Here is a 25678-nt window from a genome sequence, read left to right on the forward strand (position 1 = left end):
CCAGATTTAGACGAACACTAGCAACAGGATTATTTTCAAATGCACTAATATTGTTAGCATAACTCTGCCAAATGTCTAACATCAAAGTGCCAATACTTATAGCCTGAGTGGATAATCACATTGCGTTAAAGTAGTCCAAACTAATTAATCAACAAAAGCAGAAAAATCTTTTTATTTTTTATTTTTTTGGCCACGCTGCATGGCTTGCAGTATCTTTGTTCCCCAACCAGTGATTGAACCTGGGCCCTCAGCAGTGAAAGCACCGAGTCCTAACTACTGGATTGTCAGGGAATTCCCAAAAAAGCAGAAACATCTTAAACTGGTAGTTTCAACAGGGTCCCTGGAAGAAATGGCTGTTTTCGGGTCTGAGGCAGGATCTGTACAAAATGAGCAAGGGACATTTTGTGCCAGACAGCAAGGAAGCCATCAAAGATGAATGGGGTCTTGCCAAAAGGACATAGGAGCCAATTTGAAGGAGCTCTCAATAGCCCAAGACGGGGCAATTTGGACATAAAAATTTGGTCATAATGACTGCAATGGATTAAGACACATCAAATATATTTTAAAACCCCCTAAAACTTGAGGTCATAATGGTGCTTAAGACAATAACATACTCATTGCTCATCTAAGGAAGTGGCTAGGGCACCAATTGATTATACTAAAAAATGATACAGTGGAAAAAATCAAGCATCTATTCTGTCTTTCCTATAGAAGTCACTGCTGAGGAACGAAACACACTTAATATACAGAGAAGGAATAACAGAATTAGGAAATCACCATTTTGAACCTAGACAATGATCCTCAGTGGATACTAAAACCATTAAGTGAAGGGTTGATGGAGAACTTTATAATGGACAGACTGACAACACCTACATCCACTGATCAATCTAAGTATCACCAGAAGTAGGACAACCTGCGTTGCCCAACAGAAAGCAATCCCATCACAATCCCATTCATGAAGAATTCCTGCCCCCCCCAAACTGAAGCTGAATCTAATCAAACTAACTTGAAAGAATAGAGGATAGAGGAACATGGTTTTACAGGTGAAACCACAGAATGCAAATCCCAAATATGTGGTTTTCCTGCAAAACAAATGACCCAGTTGCTTCAACAAATAAGTGGTGTTAAAAGAAGGGGGCAGGAACTATTATAGATTAACAGAGAGTTAAGAGTCATATCAACCAAATTCAGTTTGTGGACCTTGCTTGAAAACTGATTTAAACAAAATGAAAAATGACATTTTTGGTGAAAATCAAGGAAATCTGAACAGTGACTGGGCATTAGATAATATTAGGTTTTTAAATGATATTATGGTTATGCTGAAGAATCCTTTATTATGTACTAGGGATGCATACTGAAGTGATGTTATGTTTGAGGAGGAGAAACAGGAGGCAAGGAATAGATGAAACAAGAATGTTAATAAGTGTTAGTAATTGTTGAAGCCTGGTGACAGGTAGGAAAGGGATTGTAAGGGGTGGGGGGACAGCTTCTGTGGGATCCCAACACCAGTGGCTTCTCTTTGCCTCCCTAAGCTGAAGTTTCTGCTCTGGTCAGCTCAGCTGAGAGCTTGAAACCTTTCTTTAAATATTACTTCAAAAGTCTTACTTTACATGACATTAAACAACATTCATATCATACCCCTGGCCACTCTAAAGTGAAAACACAGGCAGAGTTAACTAATTCATAGATTTTAATAACCGCTGCTTTCTATGGAAAAAGGAAGACTGGCTTTAAAAATACACAAAGGCATTTGGCAGCTGCTCTAAGAACACTAAAATTTCCGACTACTCACTACATGTTCATACACGCAGCTCTGGATTGATACAACAAAAAATCAGATGCCAAAAATTCCGTATGGCAACATCTGAAGACGCAACATAGATAGTTAGAACTAGAAAGAAGGAAATAGAATGCTGGCATCCAACACATGCACTGACTCATGCTTTGTCTAAACGAGTTTGAACTTGGGGGAAGTGTTAAACCACAGAGATATGCATCAGAGTGAGGCAAGCTGTAAAGCTGGGGCAGGAGAGCGAGCTGATTCACGCCACCAGTCATGCCAATAGACCAGCTGCCCGCCAATTTAACAGAACACCACCAGTGCACACGTACCCAGAGCCGGCAAACAACTCTGGTGTGAAACAACAGGAGTTACCTTGCCAATCCGTGATGAGGGAGAAGAGGATTTTTTTTTTTTTAACTTTTAGTTTTAAGGCTTTTTTGGTTTTTGTTTGATTTTTTTTTTTTTTTTTTTTTTTGAAACTGACAGGCTACCCAAAGATAAATGCTTGCTTAGTCCAACAGTAATTCCAGGAAGATGCACTGTGAATTACCAAATTAAGTGGGTTAGTGAGTGGACACACACAGGTGAAAAGCAAAGGGAAGTACGTCATAAACATGTACTTTGTTGACTGTTGACTGAACAAGGTTAAGCTATATAGCATCCAAGCTCCATTTACTGGGAAGCCTTTGCTGCAGTACAGTGTGCATGTACGTCCAAAGAAGATGTCTTTAAACACATGATTTAGCTGATATTTCAACAATTAAGGTTTTTACATCTTAGAGAACAGAAATAAGACACAAAGGGCTTATTTTTATTTATTTATTTATTTATTTTTGAGGTATGCGGGCCTCTCACCACTGCGGCCCCTCCCGCCGTAGAGCACAGGCTCCGGACGCGCAGGCCCAGCGGCCGTGGCTCACGGGCCCAGCCGCTCCGTGGCATGTGGGATCCTCCCGGACCGGGGCACGAACCCGCGTCTCCTGCATCGGCAGGCGGACTCTCAACCACTGCGCCACCAGGGAAGCCCCAGAGGGCTTATTTTTTCCTTCAGTCATGTATGGTTTGAGACTATAAAGGCTCACAATTCACCTAACTTTAAAATCCCAAGGGCATTTTCAAATTCAGTTTAGCTCACAGGTTAAATTTTAAGGAGGGAAATGTGTTCCAGAACTACGGGAAAATGAGCTGATGAAACTACAAAGGAAATGCTTTCTGACATTCACCATCCTGTTTTTGCCCAAGACCATCTTTCCTTTTTATTTCTCAAGTCAAAAATATAAATCTTATTATATTATACTTTATACATACCCTTTCAATAACATGAACAAAATATTCTGTTGGGTGCAGATGTATTCAACAGTAGGAGTTCTTGTACCAATTTGTCTTCTGAGAATATTGTTGAAAATCTGAGCCACGTCTTTCTTGCCCTATTAAGGAAGACAAAAATATCAAAATGCCTGACTAAATGCCAAAATGCCCTAAATAAACTCAAATCTAGGTACTGTATATTTATAATTATGACTGATTATCTGACTTTAAAATGTTCACAGACATTAAATTTTCTTTTTTATTTCTTCCTTCGTAATTTCAAATTCTAAGTTTTAATAGTGAATTTTTTAAAAGATTTTTTTGATGTGGACCATTTTTTTTTAAGTCTTTATTGAATCTGTCACAATATTGTTTCTGTTTTATGTTTTGTTTCTTTGGCCTTGAGGCATGTGGGATCTTAGCTCCCCGACCAGGGATCGAACCCACCCTCCCTGCACTAGAAGGTGAAATCATAACCACTGGACCACCAGGGAAGTCCCTAAGTTTTAATAGTAAAGTATTTTTGACATGAATAACGTGTTGACAAAGTGAAATCTTACTATATATAATTTCAATGATTTCTAACTCTCAGAATCGTGCTGACTCGGATATGAAAAACAAAACCTTGCTACATGCTTACATTGTTCAGGGATCTGCTTCCCACCCAAGCAGCTTCAAATAGGATGCTTGTATTGTAAACAATACATATAGCTTTCTTTTGTAGTGATGGAAGGAGGAGAAACTGTACTGTTAGTGTAATAAAAATGAAAGAATTCTGTAAGAAGTTGACCTTTAATGGCAAGTAGACATATCCTCCTACTAAACTAGGTATACTTGGGAAAACCTTTATATATAGATAATTAAGGTACTAAGTATCACATGATGCAATAGTTCAGAAATCAGTTACACCACTGTACTTCACTAAACAAAATAGGTAGATGTTAACACAATACAGTGAAACTTGTAATCAGAAAGCTGCACAAGAAAGTAACAAATGGAGAAGTAGACCCCAAGAGGTGTTTCAGAGTTGCCACTTTATAAGGCTGACAAGTCTGCAGGAGAGTGAAACGCTAGCATTCCAGCACTAGAGATCACCCTGGGGACTATGCTAGGTCAGGAGTAGTAATGGCAATCTAGAAGAACCAGTCTCAAGGGCACACATTTCTTTTAAATTAAATTTATGTCTCTGAAGTCCCAAATGAATATTAAGTTCAAGGCCCAGGTTGGGGAGTGGGGTGGGAAGACGAAGGAGAAGGAACTGGATGGTCCAGTGCACTCCCACCTTCGCAGTGGAGATAAAAATCCTTGTTGTTGGAATTTGACACTCTATTAAGTTCGGTCTGTTCTAAAAGATAGAAATAAATTTTCATTCTCTTTTATTATCTATTGATAATACATTCAAGTAACCTATGAACCACATCTTCCCCACCCTTCTCTAAAACTGAATCTGGCTACAGGTGTCTGTCATTTTCTCCCCTGGTTTTCCAAGTAGCTGAATAGAGATACAATCCCTCAGGATGATAAACACTGGGGCTTAAATAAAGCACAGCCATAACAAAGAGTCAAAGAGGAGACTGCTCATGACCATGCCAGAGCCCTTCATTACACACTTCTCAGACTAGTTTATTCAGACTGGTATCAAGGACCATTCTTCTCACTAATAAATGCACTAAATATCCAACATGGGATGATCTGGCTGTGTAAGCCTGGGCACCAATTTCAAACGCCTACCAGGGACGAGCAGGAAATGCAAATGAGCGCAGCAGGCCGAGGTAGAAAAAACAAGCTGTGCAGTCTGTGGCACACCCAAGTGTGGATGCCAACGTCACGGGCTGAGGGGCCACACGAGACTACAAGGCCCAATGTTGCGAAATTTTCCAAGGGAAGCCAGAAATTCAAAATTGTGTATAAAATCTCCTGCTGTTTTAATGTTATCCTCATTTAAATATTTAAAAGCAGTGCCAAGGAAACAAAACACATATAATCTCGACTGTAGTGAGTTCTCAGCAGGTTAAAAACAAACAAACAAAAAAAACCTAGATGTTCTCTAAGATCTCACCTACCTCAAAAATTCTAACGCTCTATTGTCTTCTTTAGATTGTTTATTCCTTGAGAGCCAAGAACCAGTGAATTATGTAAACCAGCAGCTGTTTATTAAATACAGCCTAAATGAAAGGGCATAACAAATACCTAAAAAACTTCATATACGATGTAGTGAAATAGGGGGAAAAAACCTGGCCTAAGTCCGAGATACCCTTGAGTTCCTACATTGGCCCTGCTTATTAGGCAGGCAGCCCGGGTATGCTTACAGGTCCGTACCCCTGAGCCAAGAGCCCAACAGGAACCTTAAAATGTTTCAGAGGAGAGAACATACGGAAAATGACTATGAATAGTTAATGTTTTTGAAAAATAAAAAATTGATTTCTTACCTCAAAGTCAATGAGCTGTAAATCAGCTACTAGGGTGCTAAGGAGCCCACTATTATACAGTTCTTGCGCGAGCTGTGCCACTGCTTCTGTCTGTGGCTCTTTTTCATTTGTGCCATACAGAATTTCTTTCATGGCAACCAGGTTTTTGGAAACTTCTTCTGTAGCCTGATTTTGGGGGAGAGGAGAAAATTCATTTTCACAAACATATATAACATACCTACACTTGCTAAATACCTTCTCTCTATATTACATACCCCCAGATTCCTGTACAAGACATAAAGGTGGGCAAGCCCCATCCTGGCCCTCAGGAGTCAAAAACTGCATGTGTGCACATGTGGGGACTGACATATGTGTTCGACAGCAAAGGCCAGCAGATTCACAACCTGTATACTTGAACGCTGAAAACAATGTTGTTGTAGTCGAAACAGAACAGGGAGAAAAAGTTCAGTTCTGCTCAAATGGGAGGGAAACAACATGGAAGAGGCACCTGAGCTGACCATGAGAATGGAGAGACACTGACAAGCAAGAACTGGCTGGGGAGAAGGAGACTGAGGGGAACGAATGGCATGAACTGGGGATGAGGGAGAGAAGCAGCACAGGGCCTGTCAGAGAAAAGGTGTGGAGGGAATAAGGGAGTGACAGAAGAAATGAAGCTGAAAGAGGCTTTGAATGCAAAGCTAAAATATTAGCAATAAATGAAGTCACTAAAAAGCTTCCACTTCTGGCAAGATGAAAAACAAGGGTCAGATTTACCTTCCCCCATGAAAAAGACCAAAAATTGGAGGAAAATATTTGAAACAATGAACTTTAAACACTGAACTTCAGGCAGCACAGGAGAGTGATTCCTGAGAGAAGGGACACAGATGAAGCGAACCTCACACTTGCCCTAGCTTACTGCCTGCCCGGAGAAAACTTACAGGCCACGTCACAGGGAGAGGGAAGCCAGGCAGAAGAGGCAATCTCCACGTGAGGAGACAGAGCTGGGAATCTATGGAGGCCAAGGAGACTTGGTGCTTTTGCAGGGCAAAGTACCAGCGAGGAGACAGCCACACGGAAGAGAGTGTTAGAGGCCTGCAAAGACTCACTTGCTACTCTATCTGAGCACTGGTAAGCACAGGCATGTGAGTAACTACCCCAGGCCAGGGAACAGAGCCATGGAGCTCACGCTAGGCTCCCATCAACCTGATGGAAAACCTCATATTCACAGGCATAAAGCAGAGCTCTCAAAGGATTTTGTCTCTGCTGTTATAAAAAATTAGCCCTGGACTAAACTCTGCTCTCCAAAAAGCTTAAAAGCAAGCCTGGAAAGAATCAAACCTGGAAAACACAACCAGTAATGAGGAGGAAAAACAGTCAACAGTAACAGCCCTGCAAAGTGACACAGATGGTAGAAATCAAACAAGGACATTAGAAGTTACTACAGGGCCTCCCTGGTGGCGCAGTGGTTGAGAGTCCGCCTGCCGATGCAGGGGACGCGGGTTCGTGCCCCGGTCCGGGAAGAGCCCACATGCCGCGGAGCGGCTGGGCCCGTGAGCCATGGCTGCTGAGCCTGCGCGTCCGGAGCCTGTGCTCCGCAACGGGAGAGGCCACAACAGTGAGAGGCCCGCGTACCGCAAAAAAAAAAAAAAAAAAAAAAAAGGTTACTATAACTATAGTCAGTACGTTCAGGGAAAAAAAGAGCATGTTAGGTAAAGGTATGGAAGACATAAAAAAACCCCACCAAAATCAAACACCTAATAACTAAAATTTATGAAATAAAAATTACACTGGATGGGATCAACAGCAGAACAGACAGTGCAGAAGAAATGGTTAGTAAATATGAAGACAGAGCAATAAAAGCTATTCAAAATGAAACACAAAGAGAGGGAGAAAAAAGACAGCACAGCAGTGAGCTACAGGATGACTGTAAGCAGTCTAATACATGTGTAACTGCAGTCCCCAAAGGAGGGGGAAGGACAGACAAGATATGTGAAGACATAATGGCTGAAAAATTTCCAAATTTGATGAAAACTATAATCCCATGGAGCCAAGAAGTTCAAAAAAATCCTAAGCACAAGAAGCAGGAAAACTACGCCAAGCCATAGAATAATCAAATTGCTTAAATTCAGTGAAGAGAAAATCCTAAAAGCAACCAGAGCGGGGGAAAACATTACAGACAAAAGAATCAAAAAGTAACAGACTTCTTGACAGAAATGATGCAAGTCAAAAGATAGTGGAGGAACATCATTAAAATTCTGGGGAAAAAACAAAACTAAACTGTCATTGTAGAATTCTATACCTAGTAAAAATATTATACAAAAATGAAGGTGAAACAAGAATTTTTAAGACACAGAAAAGCTGGAAGATTTTGTCACCAGCAGACCTGCACTATAGGAAACGTGTAAGGAAGTCCTACAGGTAGGAGGAGAATTCAAGATGAAAATCCGTGTATACAGAAAAGAATGAAGAGCACTGGAGACAGAAATGTGGATAAATGGAAAAGATTTTTCCATTATTAAAAAAAAGTCTCTAAAAGACAACTGGCTGTTTAAAGCATAAATAACTGTATTTTGGGGTTATGCCATATGTAGAACAAGAGTATGTGGCAACAATACCTCCAAGCGGGGGCAGTGTTAAGGGTTTTATACGTGAAGCAGTATAATATTTCTTGAAGACAAACCACAAGTTAAAAAGCATACACTGTAAGTCCTAAAAGAACCACTAAAAAAACCAAAACAGTTATAGCTAATAAGCCAACAAGGTAGAATACTAAAGATATGTGAAAAACATAAAGGCTATAAAAAGCTAAATAAACGGAAATATTTATGACCGGAAATTACTTCAGGGAGATTACTTAGCACAGATTCAGAGGACATCAGCCTTTAACGGTACCTAAAGAATCATCCAGGTATTCCCTTCTACAACCTTCTAAACCTTCTTACCAAATGATCACACTGCTCCACCTTAAATATTTCCAGTGTCCAGTAATGCAGGATTAGCAGACTTCAGAATCAGACAGCTGTTAGAAAATTTCATAGTGAAACAAACATTGCCTCACTATAGTGTCGGCTGGTCCTGGGTCTGCACTGCAGGTAAGGCAGTATCTTAACTTCTCTTCCACATAAAGGCTCCTCATTGAAAACAGCTTGCCTGTCTTCCCTAAATAGTCTTCTCCAGAAAAACCTCCTCCCAGCTACTTTAACTATCCTCCTAAGAAAGACAGGATTAATGTTTCAACTCTATCCAGATGGAATGATGCACAAGACACCGGACCACCATTTCCCTGCAAATGTTGCAAATTTAATGTAGCTCAGGGCTACCTTTAAGAATTTTTGCAATTATATCATATAATTCATTCAAAGCCAGAATAAACACTGCAATGATGGTTTTAACTCTTCTCACTATTTAATTTAATCTCATTAATAGCCCATCATTCAACACTGTGGAGGTATTTCTGAATTCTGAAGGACATCCAAAATGCCAGCTATTGTACCCATATTTGTATCATCTGAAATCTGATAGGTAGGTATGCCTCCCATGGCCTCAATCATTAACCAAAATGCCGAAAAGGAAGTAACTGAATGGAGCCTAACATTATGCCTTTGAATCATCATGCTCTTTTCAGTAACAATCTATAAATAATCTTTGGGCATGGCTGCTCAACCACTTACATATACACTTATTTCCAAATGATAGGCTTTTGTTAAATACTTGGATAAAATAAGAATATACTATTTCCTCCACATTTCCTGAATATAAGGAAATGAAATAAAGTTAATTTGGTACGACCGTTTTACTTAAGTCTATGCTGATTTCTACTGACTACTGCTTTCTTTTCTAAATGCTTACAAAGTATCTTCCTAATAATCCCATTATGAAACCTTATTCAGTATCAAGGTAAGCAGAATCTTTACCTCTTTGAGTCTGCTGTTACTACCCTATTCTGTTAATGTCTTAGATTTTTGACAGCAGTTTGTTGTCATCCCATATATAAACTTTAAGTACCCCAGAATGTTACTTTTTCTGGGCCAGGAGATAAGAATCATTTATCAACAGTAAATGTTCTCTTATAATCTAATTACATGTGTTGCCTTTTCAATTTCATTTTATTAATCTCTATTCTTAAGATGATTCTCTTTGACCGGGAAGAATCTGACATTTAGTAGGTTTTCTGAGTATACTGTCTGCTGAATTTACTCAGTGACCCTACGTCATAGACCTTAGCCCCGCCTGCTTCTCTGACTAGATCAAAGTTTTGAGGTTCTTAATAACCCTTCATGTGTCTCAGTTTATACTCTGCTTTGAAATCGTGATATGATTTTAAATCTGAGATCAGACCATACTCTATGCTTTCTGATAGCAAAGGATGAAGAAGAAGTGCTCACCATGTTGGGGGGAAGGGGAGTGACAGCTGAAGTATGGGGTTTCTTTTTGAGGAGATGGAATTTTAAAAATTGTGTTGTTTGAAACGGTTGCACATTATCGGTGAATAAACTACGAACTACTGAATTGTACACTTTAGATGGCTGAACTATATGATATGCAAGCTGTATCTCAAAAAAGCTCTTTTTAAAAAATGGAGGAGAGAAGCAAGGAAACAGAAAGCTACCTATGGTGCTTCTAAGATGAAAGGCACCCTGGATTCACACATGAAGCCCTCTTCTTCCCTTTCAGCAGACGACACTGTCACCTACATTTCGAGCGGGGAGGAAAACACCACCGAAACCTCTCCTCTGCTATAACCATTATACTCACCTACCTCTATTAACCCTCCTTGCTTCTGAATTCCACTCATCTCCTGCCTTCTCAGGATCTCATCCTGTCTGTTATCTCATCTCCTCATATAGTCGACTCCCCTCTTACTTGATTCTCCCAAACTCCAATTTAAATATGGTCTATTAGATTCCTACTAACAAAACTAAACAAGCTCTCCTTTGACTCCATAACCCCCTCCCAGCTACTGCCCGCCATAATTAAGCCTCTCAGAACACCTCCCTGTGTCTGTTACAGTCCACATCTCTTTCCTATTCACTCTTCAGCCCAATCCCGTGAGGCTTCTACAGCCAGTACTTTATAGCTTGTAGACAGTCACCAACGACCTGCCTGCCATAAAGACAGTTTCTAGCCTTCATCACGCGTGAGCTCTCGGCAGCATTTGAAGTTGGCTACACCCTGCTTTTAAAACCGCTCCTCCCTGTCCTCTGTGACTTACCAACACCTTACTTTTTTTCTTCCTGTCTCCCTGGTTGCTCCTTCTGTCTCCTTTTTGGCTCATCCTCCTTGAGTGGGCCATTTAAATACTGGGAATTCCTCCAGGCAGCGTACAGGGCCCTCTTCTTCTCATTCTATCGTCTCTCCCCAGGTGACCTCATCCACACCCACAACTTTAATGAACACCTAAATGCAGATGCCTCACAGATTCCTATCTCTAATCCAGTTCTCTTACTAGTATATTAAGCAACCTGCTAGAAGTGTCTCTACTTGGATGTCTCAAGGTATCTCAAACCTAATGCATCTAGAACAGAACTCACGCTCTTGCCCCAAAGCCTATGTTCTTCCCTTGTTCCCTATTTCTGGGAACGAGATGCCACTATTGATGTTCTTATAACGTGTCAGAAACTTAGGATTCATCCTCGACTCTTCCCTCATCCTCACCCTGCCCCGATATCTAATCCATCACCAAGTCTCCAAAATCCATCCATTTATACTCCACCATCACCACCCAAGTCCCCATAACTCTTGTCTGGACTACTAAGGAGCCTACTGACTGGTTTCCTTGAATTCCCTACAGTCCGTTTTCCACATCATAATTAGAATGATCTTTTCATAACACAAATATGATTAAGATTTGTACTTAAATCCTTTGTCTTAAAATGCTTAAATCTTTGTGTTTAAGATGCTTCAATTACCTACTGCTCTTAGGATGGAGAAAATTCCCTTTTAACATGGCCCATAAAACCCTGCATGGTCTGACCCTACCTCTCTGACCTTACCCTGCACTGCAATTCCTCCCCTACTATCTATACACCAATGCCCTGGTCACACTGGGCTCCTTTCGGGCCCCTGCACATGTGGGCGCCTATACCCACAAGGCTCTTCGTGCTCACGTTCCGCCCCACCTCCCGGCCAACTCCCACTCTTCCTTCACTGCTCAGCTCAACGATCACCTCCTCAGAGAAGTCTTTCTAAGTCAATTCTATCATACATTCTCCTACTACCTGGTACTGCTTCACAGTGGTTTTCACAGTTGTATATAACTCTGCTTTTCCTTGTATTTCTAATTAATGTCTGTTTCCTTCTGCTCCATTAGTAGACCAGTGCTTGCAGGTGCTCCATACATGCTTGATGAGTGGCTGAACATGAGTATACATGATCACTGGGATATAAAGTCCAGATGAACACTGGATGTAGGGAAATGGGATGTTCTCACACCATAAAGTCAAGGAATTCCTCTAAAAAAGTAGTGTAGATACAGGGACCTGAAGGAAGGACACTCTGCAACACCTCACCAAGAAAAGTTAAGGGAATCTACCTGACAGAGTTTCAGTGGTGAGCAAGAAAACTAACTCCCTGTTTCCTCAGAGAAAACAGTCTGGAAGGATACACACCAAACTGAGTATAATATGCCTATGGGGAGGGGCAAGAAGAATACTTTCACTTTGCACTTTCTGTATTTCAGATTTGTTTGAATGTTTTACAGTTCATATTTTAATTTTTTTAAGAGCAAAATGACAAAGGGAATGAGAGAAATAGATCAAAGTGTTTACTAAGTTGGTAACAATTGGCTTATCTAATTTCTGCTTCTGCTTCCCTCCTTTCACTCCTCCCCACACATCCCCCCTAAATTTTTAAGATTTCTAACAAATAACTAAGTATTGTGTATAGGTCTACATATGTAATTAGGTCTACCAACCACGCCTTGAAAACCAGTGCCACAAACACTGCCAGATAGAAAGTTAAAGACTAGAATTGGGCTTAACAGATAAAAGGCTACTCAAACTACTGAGAAGTAGAGAATGGCATTGGGGACAAGTGACTTCCAAACCTGGTTATTTCCATGGTTAGTTACCATCGACACAGGATAATCAGCAGCGTGATATAAAAGAAAAACTAAAATTCATCAACTTTATTATTTATTAACAGTCCTGATACACGAGAGCAATCAAGTTCATATTTCAAATGACGACTTCTAATTTTATGTATATTTCAACCATTTGTGTGAGTTCTGTTCCCCATTACAAGTTGAACACAATTACAAGTTGATTTTTAAAAAGCTTGAAAAAGAAATAAACATGATGAAATATTACTAAAAGATGATCAGAAAAGCTTATGAAATTAAGTGATTCAGCAGAAAAGGTGATGCAGCAAGAATTTACTGAATGAAGACACCACATACAGAATAAATAAGCTTGGCTGTTCTTGTGTAGATTTCACTTGGTTCCCTTCATCAGCATTCACATTAGTGACCCTGGCCAGCCTGCATTATGTCAGCACCGTCCTCTGCCTCTCTGACCACATCCTCCTTATCTGCCGCCTCCCTGCTTGTCTCCTCACACCTACTAAGTAAGCTGTTCACACTTACAGCTCCTCACACGCTGTACCATGGTCAAGCCGCTGAGATCATCATGACACCTAATCCACTGGGCTCCTTAATGACGTGGGACCTGTCCTGTGAAGTCAAAGTTTCAGGGCTGCCCATGCTCACAGCTCCGGGTCTCCTGCTCCCCTAAACAATGTGGGATGTCCTTTACTGAAGACTTTCTCTACTTCAGCCCCCAGGGTAGAGCAAGTGACGGAACCTGTGCACACCTGGTTCACTAAAATTCATGCTGTTCAACTGCTTTCACTCCAGCCAGAAACATTCCTTCAAACTGGATTGATTTATCAGCCAGTTACTCCCAGCAGCAAATACTTCAAAACGGCTCCACTTTCCACAAGAGAACTTAGTTCTCTTACTCTGTTCCACGTCCGAACATCTAGCTTCACCTCCCCCATACTGAAAGAAGACTTTCTAGTGAAAACATCTTCAACTTCTTTGATCCACCTTGATGTATTTCTGCCATCCTGTCTGGACCCTGGAGATACACCAGAATCACCTGGGGAAATTTTAAACAAAGATGCTCACTCCCCTAAGAGACTTAGTAAATGACAAAAGAAAAATAGTACTTTTACAGGGAGACGCCACTTAACCATGTGATCATCACAAATGGTACTGAGACTACTGGCCTCGTGAGCCTCCTGAAAGGACCCGCTGCAAAGGGCACGGCATCACTTCTGTGGTCTTTCTTGCCAAAAAGGCGTCACCTGCATTGAATCATGAGGAAACATCAGCCAAACCCAAATTAAGGAACATTCTACAAAATAAGTGGCCAGTATTTTTCCAAAGTGTCAAGGTCATGAATGTCAAAGACAGACAGAGAAACTGTTCCTGATTAAAGGAGACTAAGTAGATGTTACAGCTAAAAGCAATGTGTGATCCTGAATTGGATCTTGGTCCAGAAAAAGGACATTAGCAGACACTGTGGAAATTTGAAAAAGGTCTGTGGATTAGTCAACAGTATTGTATCAATGTTAGCTTCCTGATTTGATCATTGCACCGCGGCTACATAAAATATTAACATCTGGGGAAGCAGGGTGAAGGGCACTCTTTTGCAATCATTTTATCAGTCTTAAAAGCTAATCAATCCTCTTATTTTGCTTTACTTCACAGGTAAGAGGCAGCCCTCCATAATCCCCAGGCTGACGGCTCTACGTATGTGTGCTGGGGAAAGGGCCCCTACATGAAAAGGAGGCTGGCCTTGCCTCAAGTCCCCCCTTGCAATTTTGCCAGTTGTGTGGCCTCATGCAAGGTTGCTGGGCCCGACGCCTGGTGGGATCTATTCCATTTCTCAAGATCTCGAATTCCAAATAAAGGTTCTCCCAATTCTCTTCTGCCCCGTCATCTACTCTCACTCTCTCGCCCTGGAGGCTTTGTCTCTTCTCACGTGACCCCAAAGGCTCACACCCCTCCTCTCCCCTCTCAGCCCATTCCCGCCTCCTGCCATTCTCCTCCTGACGCCACAGCAGCTGCTACCTAGTCTCAGCCCCCCGGCCTTGCAGCGCTCTCTCTTCTCATCTGCACCTCTCATTTCCCTAACACACGTTCAAGGGCTTTAGAAAGGGATTGCTTACACTTCTTTGCACCCTCCTCCCTCCAATGTGACCGAGACAGTGATTTACACACGGTCTGACTTCACGATTTTGTTAAATGGCTGAATTGTCTAGGACATTTCGTCAGGAGAACATGGTGTTCTGAGACACAGATGCTACACTTATGTGGCCAGTGAGCCTCATATTATGTTTCATGGGTACAGTCTACTAACAGTAGCCAACTGTTTTTATAAATACATGGTAATGAAGAGAGACATGTGAGAGAAGCACCCCCCTCAGGATCCGCCCATTCACTTGACTGGAAAATGATGTGGACTGTGCCTCACTAACTCACACACTGCTGACTCGTCTAGGTGAGAGAGACAGAATTTTAAGTTCCTGATTGTTTTCTTGCAGTTTTTGAGAAGTGGTTTACCCTGTATGATTCTACTAAGCAGCCACATATATAGTGGGAGTCTGGGGACACCCAGTTGAGCAGAGTCACGGAGGAAAGAGTCTGAGGCTTGGCAGAGCTTCTCAGAGTCAAGGCCGGGGTAGGGTGCGGGGCAGGCATATGAATCCTGTGCCATGAAGCCTCACTGTCTTCCACAAACAACCAGTTGGTAACGACTTTATTTCTACTTAGTATCTTTAAAAAATACTTAAGAATTAAACAATTTAAGGTACAGGATCTACTTAAGCAGTAACCAATATTCCAAAGTTCACACCTACTACTCTCACCTCACTAGTAACAATATCAGAACTATACTTCTTCCCCTCCCAGGGTGAGGAGACAAGTAACTACTTCAAAATTTTAAGTGTCGTGCCCATCATGACTTCCCCAATTAGAACTAAGGCTATGAGACTTCCCACTGCCTGTTTTCTCTTTAAAAGAAGTACGAGGTGGAAAAAAAAGCAAGTAGCAAGCCAAACATGTGTACAAGTGGCCTATTTCAAGTCTTCCAAGGATTCAGATTTCATACTAAATCTCTTGCCTTAAACCCAATGTTTCCACAGTACCCATCCCCGTACCATTTTACCGTCATCAGTGGCAACCACTCAGACACCAAGTTGTGATACAAAGATACATGTTTAGAGGACCAGAGGAGCTACTCACTCACCCACTAATGCTTCCAGACCACATCCCTGAAGGGCTCGTAGCCCTTATCACCCACACCTCTTCTGGACCCAACAAGGCCCAACTACTCAGGAGATCCCAAACTGGTCTTACGGTGGGAGGTGTCTCATCACAGATGGAGGTACAGGGTTTATCTGCTGGAGTACAACACTGGGCCTGCCCTCCCCTTGGCTCCCAATTTTTAATAGATAAAGTTACTTGTTAAGCCTAACTTACCAATATATAAAGCACACTGAAACACAGAAAGAGTAAAACGTTTCAAGTATAGATATGGCTAATTCAGAAATTAAAAGGCTCATCACCTTAAAAGAAAATATTCTACTTTATCATAATGTTAACTTAAAATGATGAAACATTTTTCCCCTCCTATCAGAGGCAAAGACTTCTAGAAGATATACTGGTAGTGGAAAAATGTATTGGTACAACTTTACTGGAGGGCAATTTAGCAAAATGTATCAAAAAGCCTTAAAAGCTGCAATCCCTCTGAGTCACCCATTATACTTCTAGGGAATTTACCCTGGGGAAACAGATAATTACACAAAGATGTTAAGTACAAGCAGTGTCATTTACAATAGCAAAGGATCAGAACTAAAAGTTATTCCACTGAACTGGTTAAATCATGGTGTACCCATAAAATGGAAGATTATGGCAAGCTTTAAAAACAAGTACATCTATACCGACATGCAAAGATGTTAACATTAAAATTAAAAAACAGGGACTTCTCTGGTGGCGCAGTGGTTAAGAATCCGCCTGCCAATGTAGGGGACACGGGTGCGATCCCTGGTCCAGGAAGGTTCCACATGCTGCAGAGCAACTAAGCCCACGCGCCACAACTACTGAGCCCGCGCACCGCAACGAAGAGTAGCCCCCGCTCACTGCAACTAGAGAAAGCCACACGCAGCAACGAAGACACAACGCAGCCAAAAATAAATAAATAAAATAAATAAATAATTTTTTTAAAAATTGAAAAACAAACCAGGACCTAGAATAGCGTGACCTCGTGTTTAGTAACTTACTGGCCCCAGAAAGACAGGGAGAGAGCTAGAATATGCATGGGAATCTGTGAGGATATCCCACTATCTTAACAGTAGTCATTTCATGTGGGAGTGGAATTAGGATGAGCTTTATTTTGCCTTTTATACTCTGCTGAATTTTCTGAACTTTTGGAATGAACATATTACTAAAACATAACACTTCATATAGATAGAAATATAGAAATCAATTAAAACTATCAGGCTTAATCAAGGAAGCATAGATCTCTTGCACACACATATGCACCCACACACCCACGCTCCCACATTACCTACAGAGTGCTTACAAAAAGGGAAAGAGGGAGAAGCTGCAAATTTCGGCCTCCTCTCCCCTCACATAATGGTTTCAAATGAACAGGACTTCACAAAAAGATACTGCAGTAAAGAGAAAGAATCTGATGACTCTAAGGTTTTGAGCCAGAAAGGCAATATTTCTTAAACCAGTCAGTCAGGAATAGAGAGACCAATTCTGGGGCAGAGAAAATGAATTTTTGAGTCGAATATGTTAAGTCTGAAGGGATGCCTCAGTATGGAATCACAAGACCTTAAGTGTTGAACAGATGTCAGAGGTCATCGAAATCAGTGGTTTTTTTTAAGTGCTTTTGGGGGCCACTGATAATCACACTTCTTAATCCTGCTGCCATCATTTTTCAAAGTAAAGATCTTGTGTAGAACCCTAATATACAAATAAGGATAAGGTAAAATTGAAAAAGTGGATTAAGGGAGAAAGAACACCTGAAACCATGGCCTGCCTGCTTCTCCAGAGCACCCTTTGCACGTTTGTGGAACATTAAGTTTAAAAGCAAAACAAGAATATTACTCAGCCATAAAAAAGAATGAAATAATGCCATTTGCAGCAACATGGATGGACCTAGAGATTATCATACTAAGTGAAGTAAGACAGAGAAACACAAATATCATATGATGTCACTTCTATGTGGAATCTAAAAAAATGATCTAAATGAACTTATTTACGAAACAGAAACACACTCATGGACACAGAAAACAAACTTATGGTCACCAAAGGGGACAGTGCAGGGAAGGGAAGAGCAATAAGTTGGGAGTTTGGGATGAACACGTAAACACTACTATATATAAAACAGATAAACAACAAGGATCTACTGTACACTACAGGGAACTATGTTCAATATCTTGTAATAACCTATAATGGAAAAGAATCTGAAAAAGAATATACACACACATATATATATCTGAATCACTCTGCTGTACACCTGAAAGTAACACAACATTGTAAGTTAACTATACTTCAATTTTTAAAAATGGTTAAAAAAAAACCTTAAAAAACAAGGCAAAACAAACACAAAACAACACTTTCCTTGCACACCACACCCCCGATTTCTAATGAAATAAGAATCCTGCTATAATCTACCTCATCAAAAGTATCTTATCAGGACTTCTCTGGTGGTGCAGTGGTTAAGAATCCACTTGCCAGTGCAGGGGATACGGGTTCGAGCCCTGGTCCGGGAAAATCCCACATGCCGCAGAGCAACTAAGCCCGTGCGCCACAACTACTGAGCCTGCGCTCTAGAGCCCACACACCACAACTACTGAAGCCTGTGCTGCCCAACAAGAGAAGCCACTGCAATGAGAAGCCTGCACACTGCAACCAAGACCCAACGCAGTCAAAAACAAACAAATAAATAAATAAATAAAAATTTAAAAGAAGTATCTTATCAAGTTTCTTTAGATATGTAGGTAGCTCTCTTTTTGTGGGTCATATGGTCTTTGTCACAACTACTCAACTCTGCCACTGCAGCAGGAAAACAGCCACAGACCATGTGTCAATGAATGGGTATGGCTGTGTTCCAATAAAACTTTATTTACAAAATCAAGTAATGGGCTGACCTGGGCCACAGTTTATTCACTCATGCTCTGAAAAATATCTGGTGGGTAGAAGGAAAGGCCAAAGGATATGTGAACCTGAAGTTAAATGTGGACACCCATCAAATCCTTTCAATCCTCCCTCAGAAATCTAGTCTCACATCTTGCTTCTCCTCCTTACCCTTAAGCTTTCCTTGTCATCAGAGTCCTCTTATCAAGTTAATCTTCTGCCATTATGTCCATCTTTACAACACTTCCAATCTCACCCCATCTCTGACTTTGAAACATTACTAGTGGGAATGTAATGGGAAAGAGGTTGGTGGGTTTCTTGTAAAACTAAACATGATCTTACCCAAGAATTGTACTCTTGGGCATTTATCCTACAGAAAGGAAAACTTATGCTCACACAAAACCTGTATGAAAATATTCATAGTAGCTTTATTTGTAACAGCCCAAACTGGAAACAGTCTAGATGTCCTTCAAAGGGTGAATGGTTAAACATTTACCCTACGTACACACTATGGTACCTTCATGGAATGGAATACTACTCAGCAATCAAAAGTAATTATTGATATTCACAACTACTTGCACAGATATATGAGGAATTAAGCTGAATGGGCAAAAAAGCCAATCTCAAAATGTTACATACTGTAGGACTCTATTTACAAAACATTCTTGAAATAACAAAATTATAGGTTGGGAGAACAGATTAGTGGTTGCCAGCAAGGGTTAGAGATGGGGGAGAGGAGATGGGTGTGGTTATAAAGGGATAGCAAGAGGGGGCCTTGTGGTTATGGAAGAGCTCTGCATCTTGATTGTGGTAGTAGTGGTTAGACGTGTGATAAAACTGCATAGAGCTACACACATACACTCACAAAACTGTAAAGCTGGTGAAATGTGAATAAGGCCTGTGGACTACACCAATGTCAACTTCCTGGTCTTGATACTGTATATAGTTATGTTAAGATGTTAACACTGCGGGAAACTGGGTGTAAGGTACATGTATAAGGTACATGTACCTGCATACTTTTTTGCACCTTTCTGTGAATTAAAAATTATCTAACAATAAAGATTTAAAACAAAGCAGGACAACAACAACAACCACAGATTTCTTCAGCTCCTTCAGTCTATCTTTAGGTTGTATATAAGGCGCTTTTCAATCTACCACAATCTACATCTCTAGCTTCACTTCCTACCATTCTCCTCTAGTAACTCCTATAGTCACCCTGAACTTGTCACTGTTTTCTGGATATGCCATGCTTTAGTCTGTTTCACATTCTGTTCCCTCTCACTCTCTGCCTGCCAAACACCTTTAAACCACTTCAAATGTCACCTAATGCTATCTAATGTACCCGGTCTCTGACAGAGGTAGTAACTGCTTTATCCTCTTGGTTCCCACAGAATTTCACTCATACCTCCAAGTATCTCTACACTATATTATTTTACATACCTATTTCCTCTACTAGATTATAAACTCCTTAAGAATAGGGACAAAACTTGATCCACGTGTCCATCTATCTGCCCATATATATATAAGGGCGCTAAAATGTCTATGGATTCAATCAAGTTGGGAACCTTCTGCAAAACATGACAATGGAAGTGATGACAGTAATTACTCCTATTGTTATCTTCTGCAAAAAAAACTGTCCCACTAACTAGTGTAAGGATGGAACTCAGCATAAGGAAACATAATTCAAATGCAAATCATTCTTTATAGTCATCTTTTTTAGAAACAATTTTGAAATGATTAAGCAGAATTTTCCTTGCTTCTGCTCCCTATTAGTTTACACAATCAAGTGTATAATTTACATGTAACTTATAATTTACATGTATAATTTACATGTAACTAGTTATAATTATTGAGAAACGCCTCAAAGAACCCAGATTTTTTGAGGAGGAGGGGGCTTAAATCATTTATTATTTTGTCTTATATTCTTCTCTTTTTTTGAGTTTCTTTATACCCACTCTTTAGCAAAAGAATCATTTTAAACAAAGTCCTCTAAATATATATCAATCTATTTTACTGCCTTAAATATTAATTCATCCTCAAAAAGGGATTAGATGATCTCATTAAAAAAAGGAAGTTCTTAAAGTAAATTAAGATAAAGGATGTGAGATGGAATCTAAAAGTAAACTGAGAAATATTGCTGGTACCAAATACTTAATAATGAGACCAATTCTATTATCATATTAATTTCTAAATTAAAAAAAAATCCTACACATATATGTGCATCTCTCCTAAAGAAAATGTCTGAGTATACTAAGCTGAAAGATCATGGACTAAAAAAAACCTATTAATAACCTTCTGGTGTCAAAGATTACTCTAAACAAGTTTAGTAACCATGAGTCACTGTTAAATGGCTATGCTCTGAAAAGGCTATTCCCTTCCCCCCTCTTAAATATGCCAGCAAACTTACTCCTCTCATGAAATGAGTGAATACAGCTATTCAACACTGTGAACACATGAATTCACAGTGATGAAGGGAACCAAGGATAAGCTGAGCAAGGCAGCTATACCTTCTTTACATAGCATGCAGTGGGCAGAGTGTGGAACCAGTCATTATGTATGCAGACCTACGGGGCTATCAGCAATGAGAGAACAAATTCCACTCCACCCCACTCCCATGCCCCAATTATCTAAAAATAGGGATGGTAAGATAAACCGTGTTTTCTAAAAGTATAAGGAAAGTAGTTTTCAAATTCTCTTGAAAAGGTACGGCACAGTCCCTAAGAGAGTAATCTATTTGTATTATAGACAAGCCTTAATATGGCAACTGTACACCATACAGAACAAGTAAAAACATCAACACACTACAAAGAAAGAAAGAAACACTCAAATGTTATATTTATCATTTTGTCTCAAGATCACAAGAAATGAATGAGAAAATGCCCACAGATATAATGAATGAAGCAGAAACAGACAAAATTTTACCATGGGTTTGGCAGAGCTAGGAGTGAATACCACCTCTGATTCTAATATAACAGGTGTCCTAGGAAACAAGAGCTTTCTTCATGTGGATCGTGAGAATAATAACAACAAATAATTCTACCTCAAAATAAGATGGAGGCCTATTCTCTACAAAGCCACCTTGCAAAATATGGCGTTGGATGTAACAGTGTGTCAATCGTACAAAGCTTGAATTCCTTCTAAAAGACCTAAGTGACCACCTAGCCCACACCAATACACATCCAGAGACAGGAACCTTGCGATCTCCCATGGAAGCCAACTTCTACTTATTATTTTCCCTAACATCAGGATGAAACTGGACTCCATGTTTTTCCTCCACTCATGGGGCCTTAATTCTATCTCCTGTCACTGTCTGGAAGCTTCCCTTATCTAATATTAGATGATCCCCTAAAAACATTTTACTAAGAGCTCTAGGGCTCCAATTTTATTCTTTCTCTACATCACATCTCCAGTTCATTCAACTGTTTCTTATGGCAGAACTTTGAATTTCTGTACTAACCTGGCCACTCCCCTCTCAATACACTCTGGTTTCTCTACATCCTCAAATATCGACTTATCTACACAGAGCAGATGATCACTTTGAATTTAGTGTTTTTCTATTATTGCAACCTAGGTTTTCAATACTCTTGTTTAGGTGCTTTATTACATGATCTATTTATTCTCAGGGCAAACACCTGTGGTTTCTAAGCCACCTATATCTCAGTTGGTACACGGATAGTCTTTTTCTCTCTTCATTGAGTTATAATTAACATACAACAAAGCACACATATTTAAAGAGTACAATTTGATAACTTTGGTCTTTTGTACACACCTCTGAAGCCCTCGAGACAGTGAACACGCCCATCACCACCATGATTCCACTGTAATCCCCTCATACCACCAACCCCACTCTAACCCTCCACATACATCCCTGCCAACCCCAAAGCAAACACTGATCTATTTTCTGTCATTATGGCTATTCACAGAGTTTTGTATAAACAGAATTATACATTATGTACTCTTTATAGTCTGGCTTCTTTCATTCAGCACAATTATTTTGAGATTCATTCATGTTGTGTACAGCAATAGTTCATTCCTTTTTATTGCTGAGTTGTATTCTATTCTATGGATGTGTCACAACTGATTTATTCACACACCTGGGCAATTTCCTGTTTTGGATATCCCAAATAAAGTTGCTATGAACATTTATGTAGAAGTCTTTGTATGGACATATATTTCTTGTTCTCTTGGGTAAATACCTAGGAGTGAAATGGCTAGATGTAAGTTTAGCTTTTCAAGAAACGGCCAAACTTTGTTCCAAAGTGGTATTATCTTACATTCCCACCAGCAGTTCCAGTTGCTCTGCATAACCACCAGCATTTGATATAGCCAGTATTTTCAATTTTAGCCATTCTGATAGGTGTGAAGTGGTATCTCATCATAGCTTTACTTTGCAATTTCCTAAGATTAATATTTTTTCACGTGCTTACCTGAAATCTGTGTATCAGCTTTGGTGAACTGTACATTTAATCCTTTTTTTTTTTTTACTGGTTTGTTTTCTTTTTGAGAGTTCTTCACATATTCTCGGTGTCATCTTTTATCAAATATATGCTTTGCAAAAAAAATTTTCCTCAGTCTGTGACTTGTCTTTTCATGCTTTCAACAGTGTCTTCTGAAGAGCTGAAGGTTTTAGTGTTGGTGAATTCCAATTTATTATTTTTTTCTTTTATTGAGTATGCTTTTGGTGTCATATCTAAGAATTCTTTGCCTATCCCAAGGTCGTGAAGATTTTTCTCCTGTTCTCTAGAAGCTTTATAATTTTAGGTTTTACATTTAGTTGTGTGATCCATTTTCAATCAATTTTTGTATATGGTATGAGGCATGGGTCCAACATATTTTTTGCACATGTGGCTATCAAATTGTTTCAGCACCAATTGTTGAAACTACTGTCCTTTCTCCACTGAATTGCATTCTCACCTTTGTCAAAAATTGTCCATACATGTGTAGGTTTCTTTCTGGATCCTCTATTCTGTTCTACTGATCTATTTGTCTATCTAACATATCTTTATGTTGATATCACACTGCTTTGATTATTTCAGCTTTATAATTCTTGAAATCAGATGGTGTGAACCCTCCAACTTTTTGTTCCAAGCTGTTTTATTCTAGGTCTTTTGCATTTCCATATATATTTTAGAACCAACTTGTCAATTTCTATTAAAAAGTCTGCTGGGATTACAATGAAGTTATAAATCATTTGGGAGGGAACTGACATTTTAACAATATTGAGTCTTCCAACCCATGAATATGGTGTATCTCTCGCTTACTTAGGTCTTTCATCTCTTAGCAGTATTTTGTAGTTTTTAGCGTGCAGGTCTTTCATTTCTTTTGTCAGAGTATCTCTAAGTGTTTCATATTTTTTGATGCTATTCCAAATGATACTCTTAAATTTCAACTTTGGTTTTGTCATTGCTACTATAGAGAAATACAACTGCTCTTTGTATATCAATATTATAACCTGTAACCTTGCTAAACTCATACAGTAACTCAACTACATTTCTTGTAGATTCCTTCAGCATTTCTGAGTAGGTGATCATGTCATCAATACAGTTTTTACTTCTTTCTTTCCATGCCTTTTATTTCTTTTTCTTGCCAGACTGCATAGTCTGCAATCTCCAAGTACAAAGTTGAATAGAAGAGGTGAAAGTGGACATCCCTGTCTTATTCGTGATCTTACAGATAAGTGAGCCTTTCACCATTACGTATAATGCTACCCGTAGGATTTTTTTTTTAACATCTTTATTGGAGTATAATTGCTTTACAGTGGTGTGTTAGTTTCTGCTTTATAACAAGTGAATCAGCTATACATATACGTATATCCCCGTATCACCTCCATCTTGCGTCTCCCTCCCACCCTCCCTATCCCATCCCTCTAGGTGGTCACAAAGCCCAGAGCTGAACTCCCTGTGCTATGCGCCTACTTCCCACTAGCTATTTTACATTTGGTAGTGTATGTATGTCCATGCCACTCTCTCACTTCATCCCAGCTTACCCTTCCCACTCCCCCTGTCCTCAAGTCCATTCTCTACCCATAGGGTTTTTATAGATGCCCTTTACTAGGTCAAGGAAGTTCTCTTCTATCCTAGTTTGCAGAGTTTTTATCAGGAATGCTAAAATTTGGTTTAGAATTTTTGCGTCTATGTTCATGAGGGATATTAGTCTATCGTTTTCTTGTAATGTCCTTGATTTGGGTATCAGGATAATCGTGGACTCACAGAATGAGTTAAGAACTATTTCTTCCTCATAAATTTTCTGGGAAAAGTTTGTGTAGAAATTGTGTTATATTTCCCTTAAATGTTTGGTAGAAATCTCTAGTGAAGCCATCTGTGCCTAGATTTTTCTTTGTGGGAAGATTATTAACTAAATTTTGAATTACTTTAACAGATACAGGGCTATTAAGGTTATCTATTTTTTTCTTGAGTGAGCTTGAGCTGAGCCATTTGTGTCTTTCAAGGAATTTGCCTATTTCATCTAAGTTGTCAAATTTATTGGCAAATAGTTGTTCATAATATTTCCTTATTACCCTTTTAATACCTGTAGAATCTGTAGTGATGTCAGCTCTCTTATTCCAGATATTGGTAATTGTTTTTTTCTCCTGATGAGTCTTAGCTAGATTTTATCAATTTTATTCAACTTCTGATAGAACCAGTTTTGGTTTTATTGTTTTCTCTGGCTTTTATTTAACTAATTTCTGCTTTGATCTTTATTTATGTCCTTTCTCCTTACTTTGTAATTTGCTCTCCTTTTTCTACTTTCTTAAGGTAGAAGCTGAGACCTTTCTTCTTTTCTATCATATGCATTTAGTGCTATAAAATTTCTGAGTAATACTTTAGCAACATCTCACTAGCTCTGATATGTTTTTATTCCACTCAAATAACTTTGATCCATGAGTTATTTATAAGTATGATATTTAGTTTCTAAATATTTTGGAATATTTCCAAGGCTCTTTCTGTTATTGATGTCTAATTTAATTCCATTGTGATCACAGGTATACGTCACATACATTTAGCCTTTTACTAGCTGATTTTCTGCCTA

At 39.6% G+C, this 25678-nt stretch overlaps 1 protein-coding gene across 1 annotated transcript in view; it reads right to left on the reverse strand.

Annotated features, from left to right (window-relative positions):
- CAB39 (calcium binding protein 39) overlaps positions 1 to 25678 on the reverse strand; it is an 88063-nt gene that overhangs the window by 19596 nt on the left and 42789 nt on the right. Inside the window, exons 3-4 of the mRNA XM_060106999.1 lie at positions 5521 to 5685; positions 3092 to 3210 (exon numbers count right to left, since the gene is read on the reverse strand). Coding sequence (XP_059962982.1) covers positions 3092 to 3210; positions 5521 to 5685 — 284 coding nt within the window. The remainder of the gene's footprint in view (positions 1 to 3091; positions 3211 to 5520; positions 5686 to 25678) is intronic.

The sequence above is a fragment of the Mesoplodon densirostris genome, chromosome 8 (genome assembly GCF_025265405.1).
Source record: "Mesoplodon densirostris isolate mMesDen1 chromosome 8, mMesDen1 primary haplotype, whole genome shotgun sequence".
Lineage (NCBI taxonomy): Eukaryota > Metazoa > Chordata > Mammalia > Artiodactyla > Ziphiidae > Mesoplodon > Mesoplodon densirostris.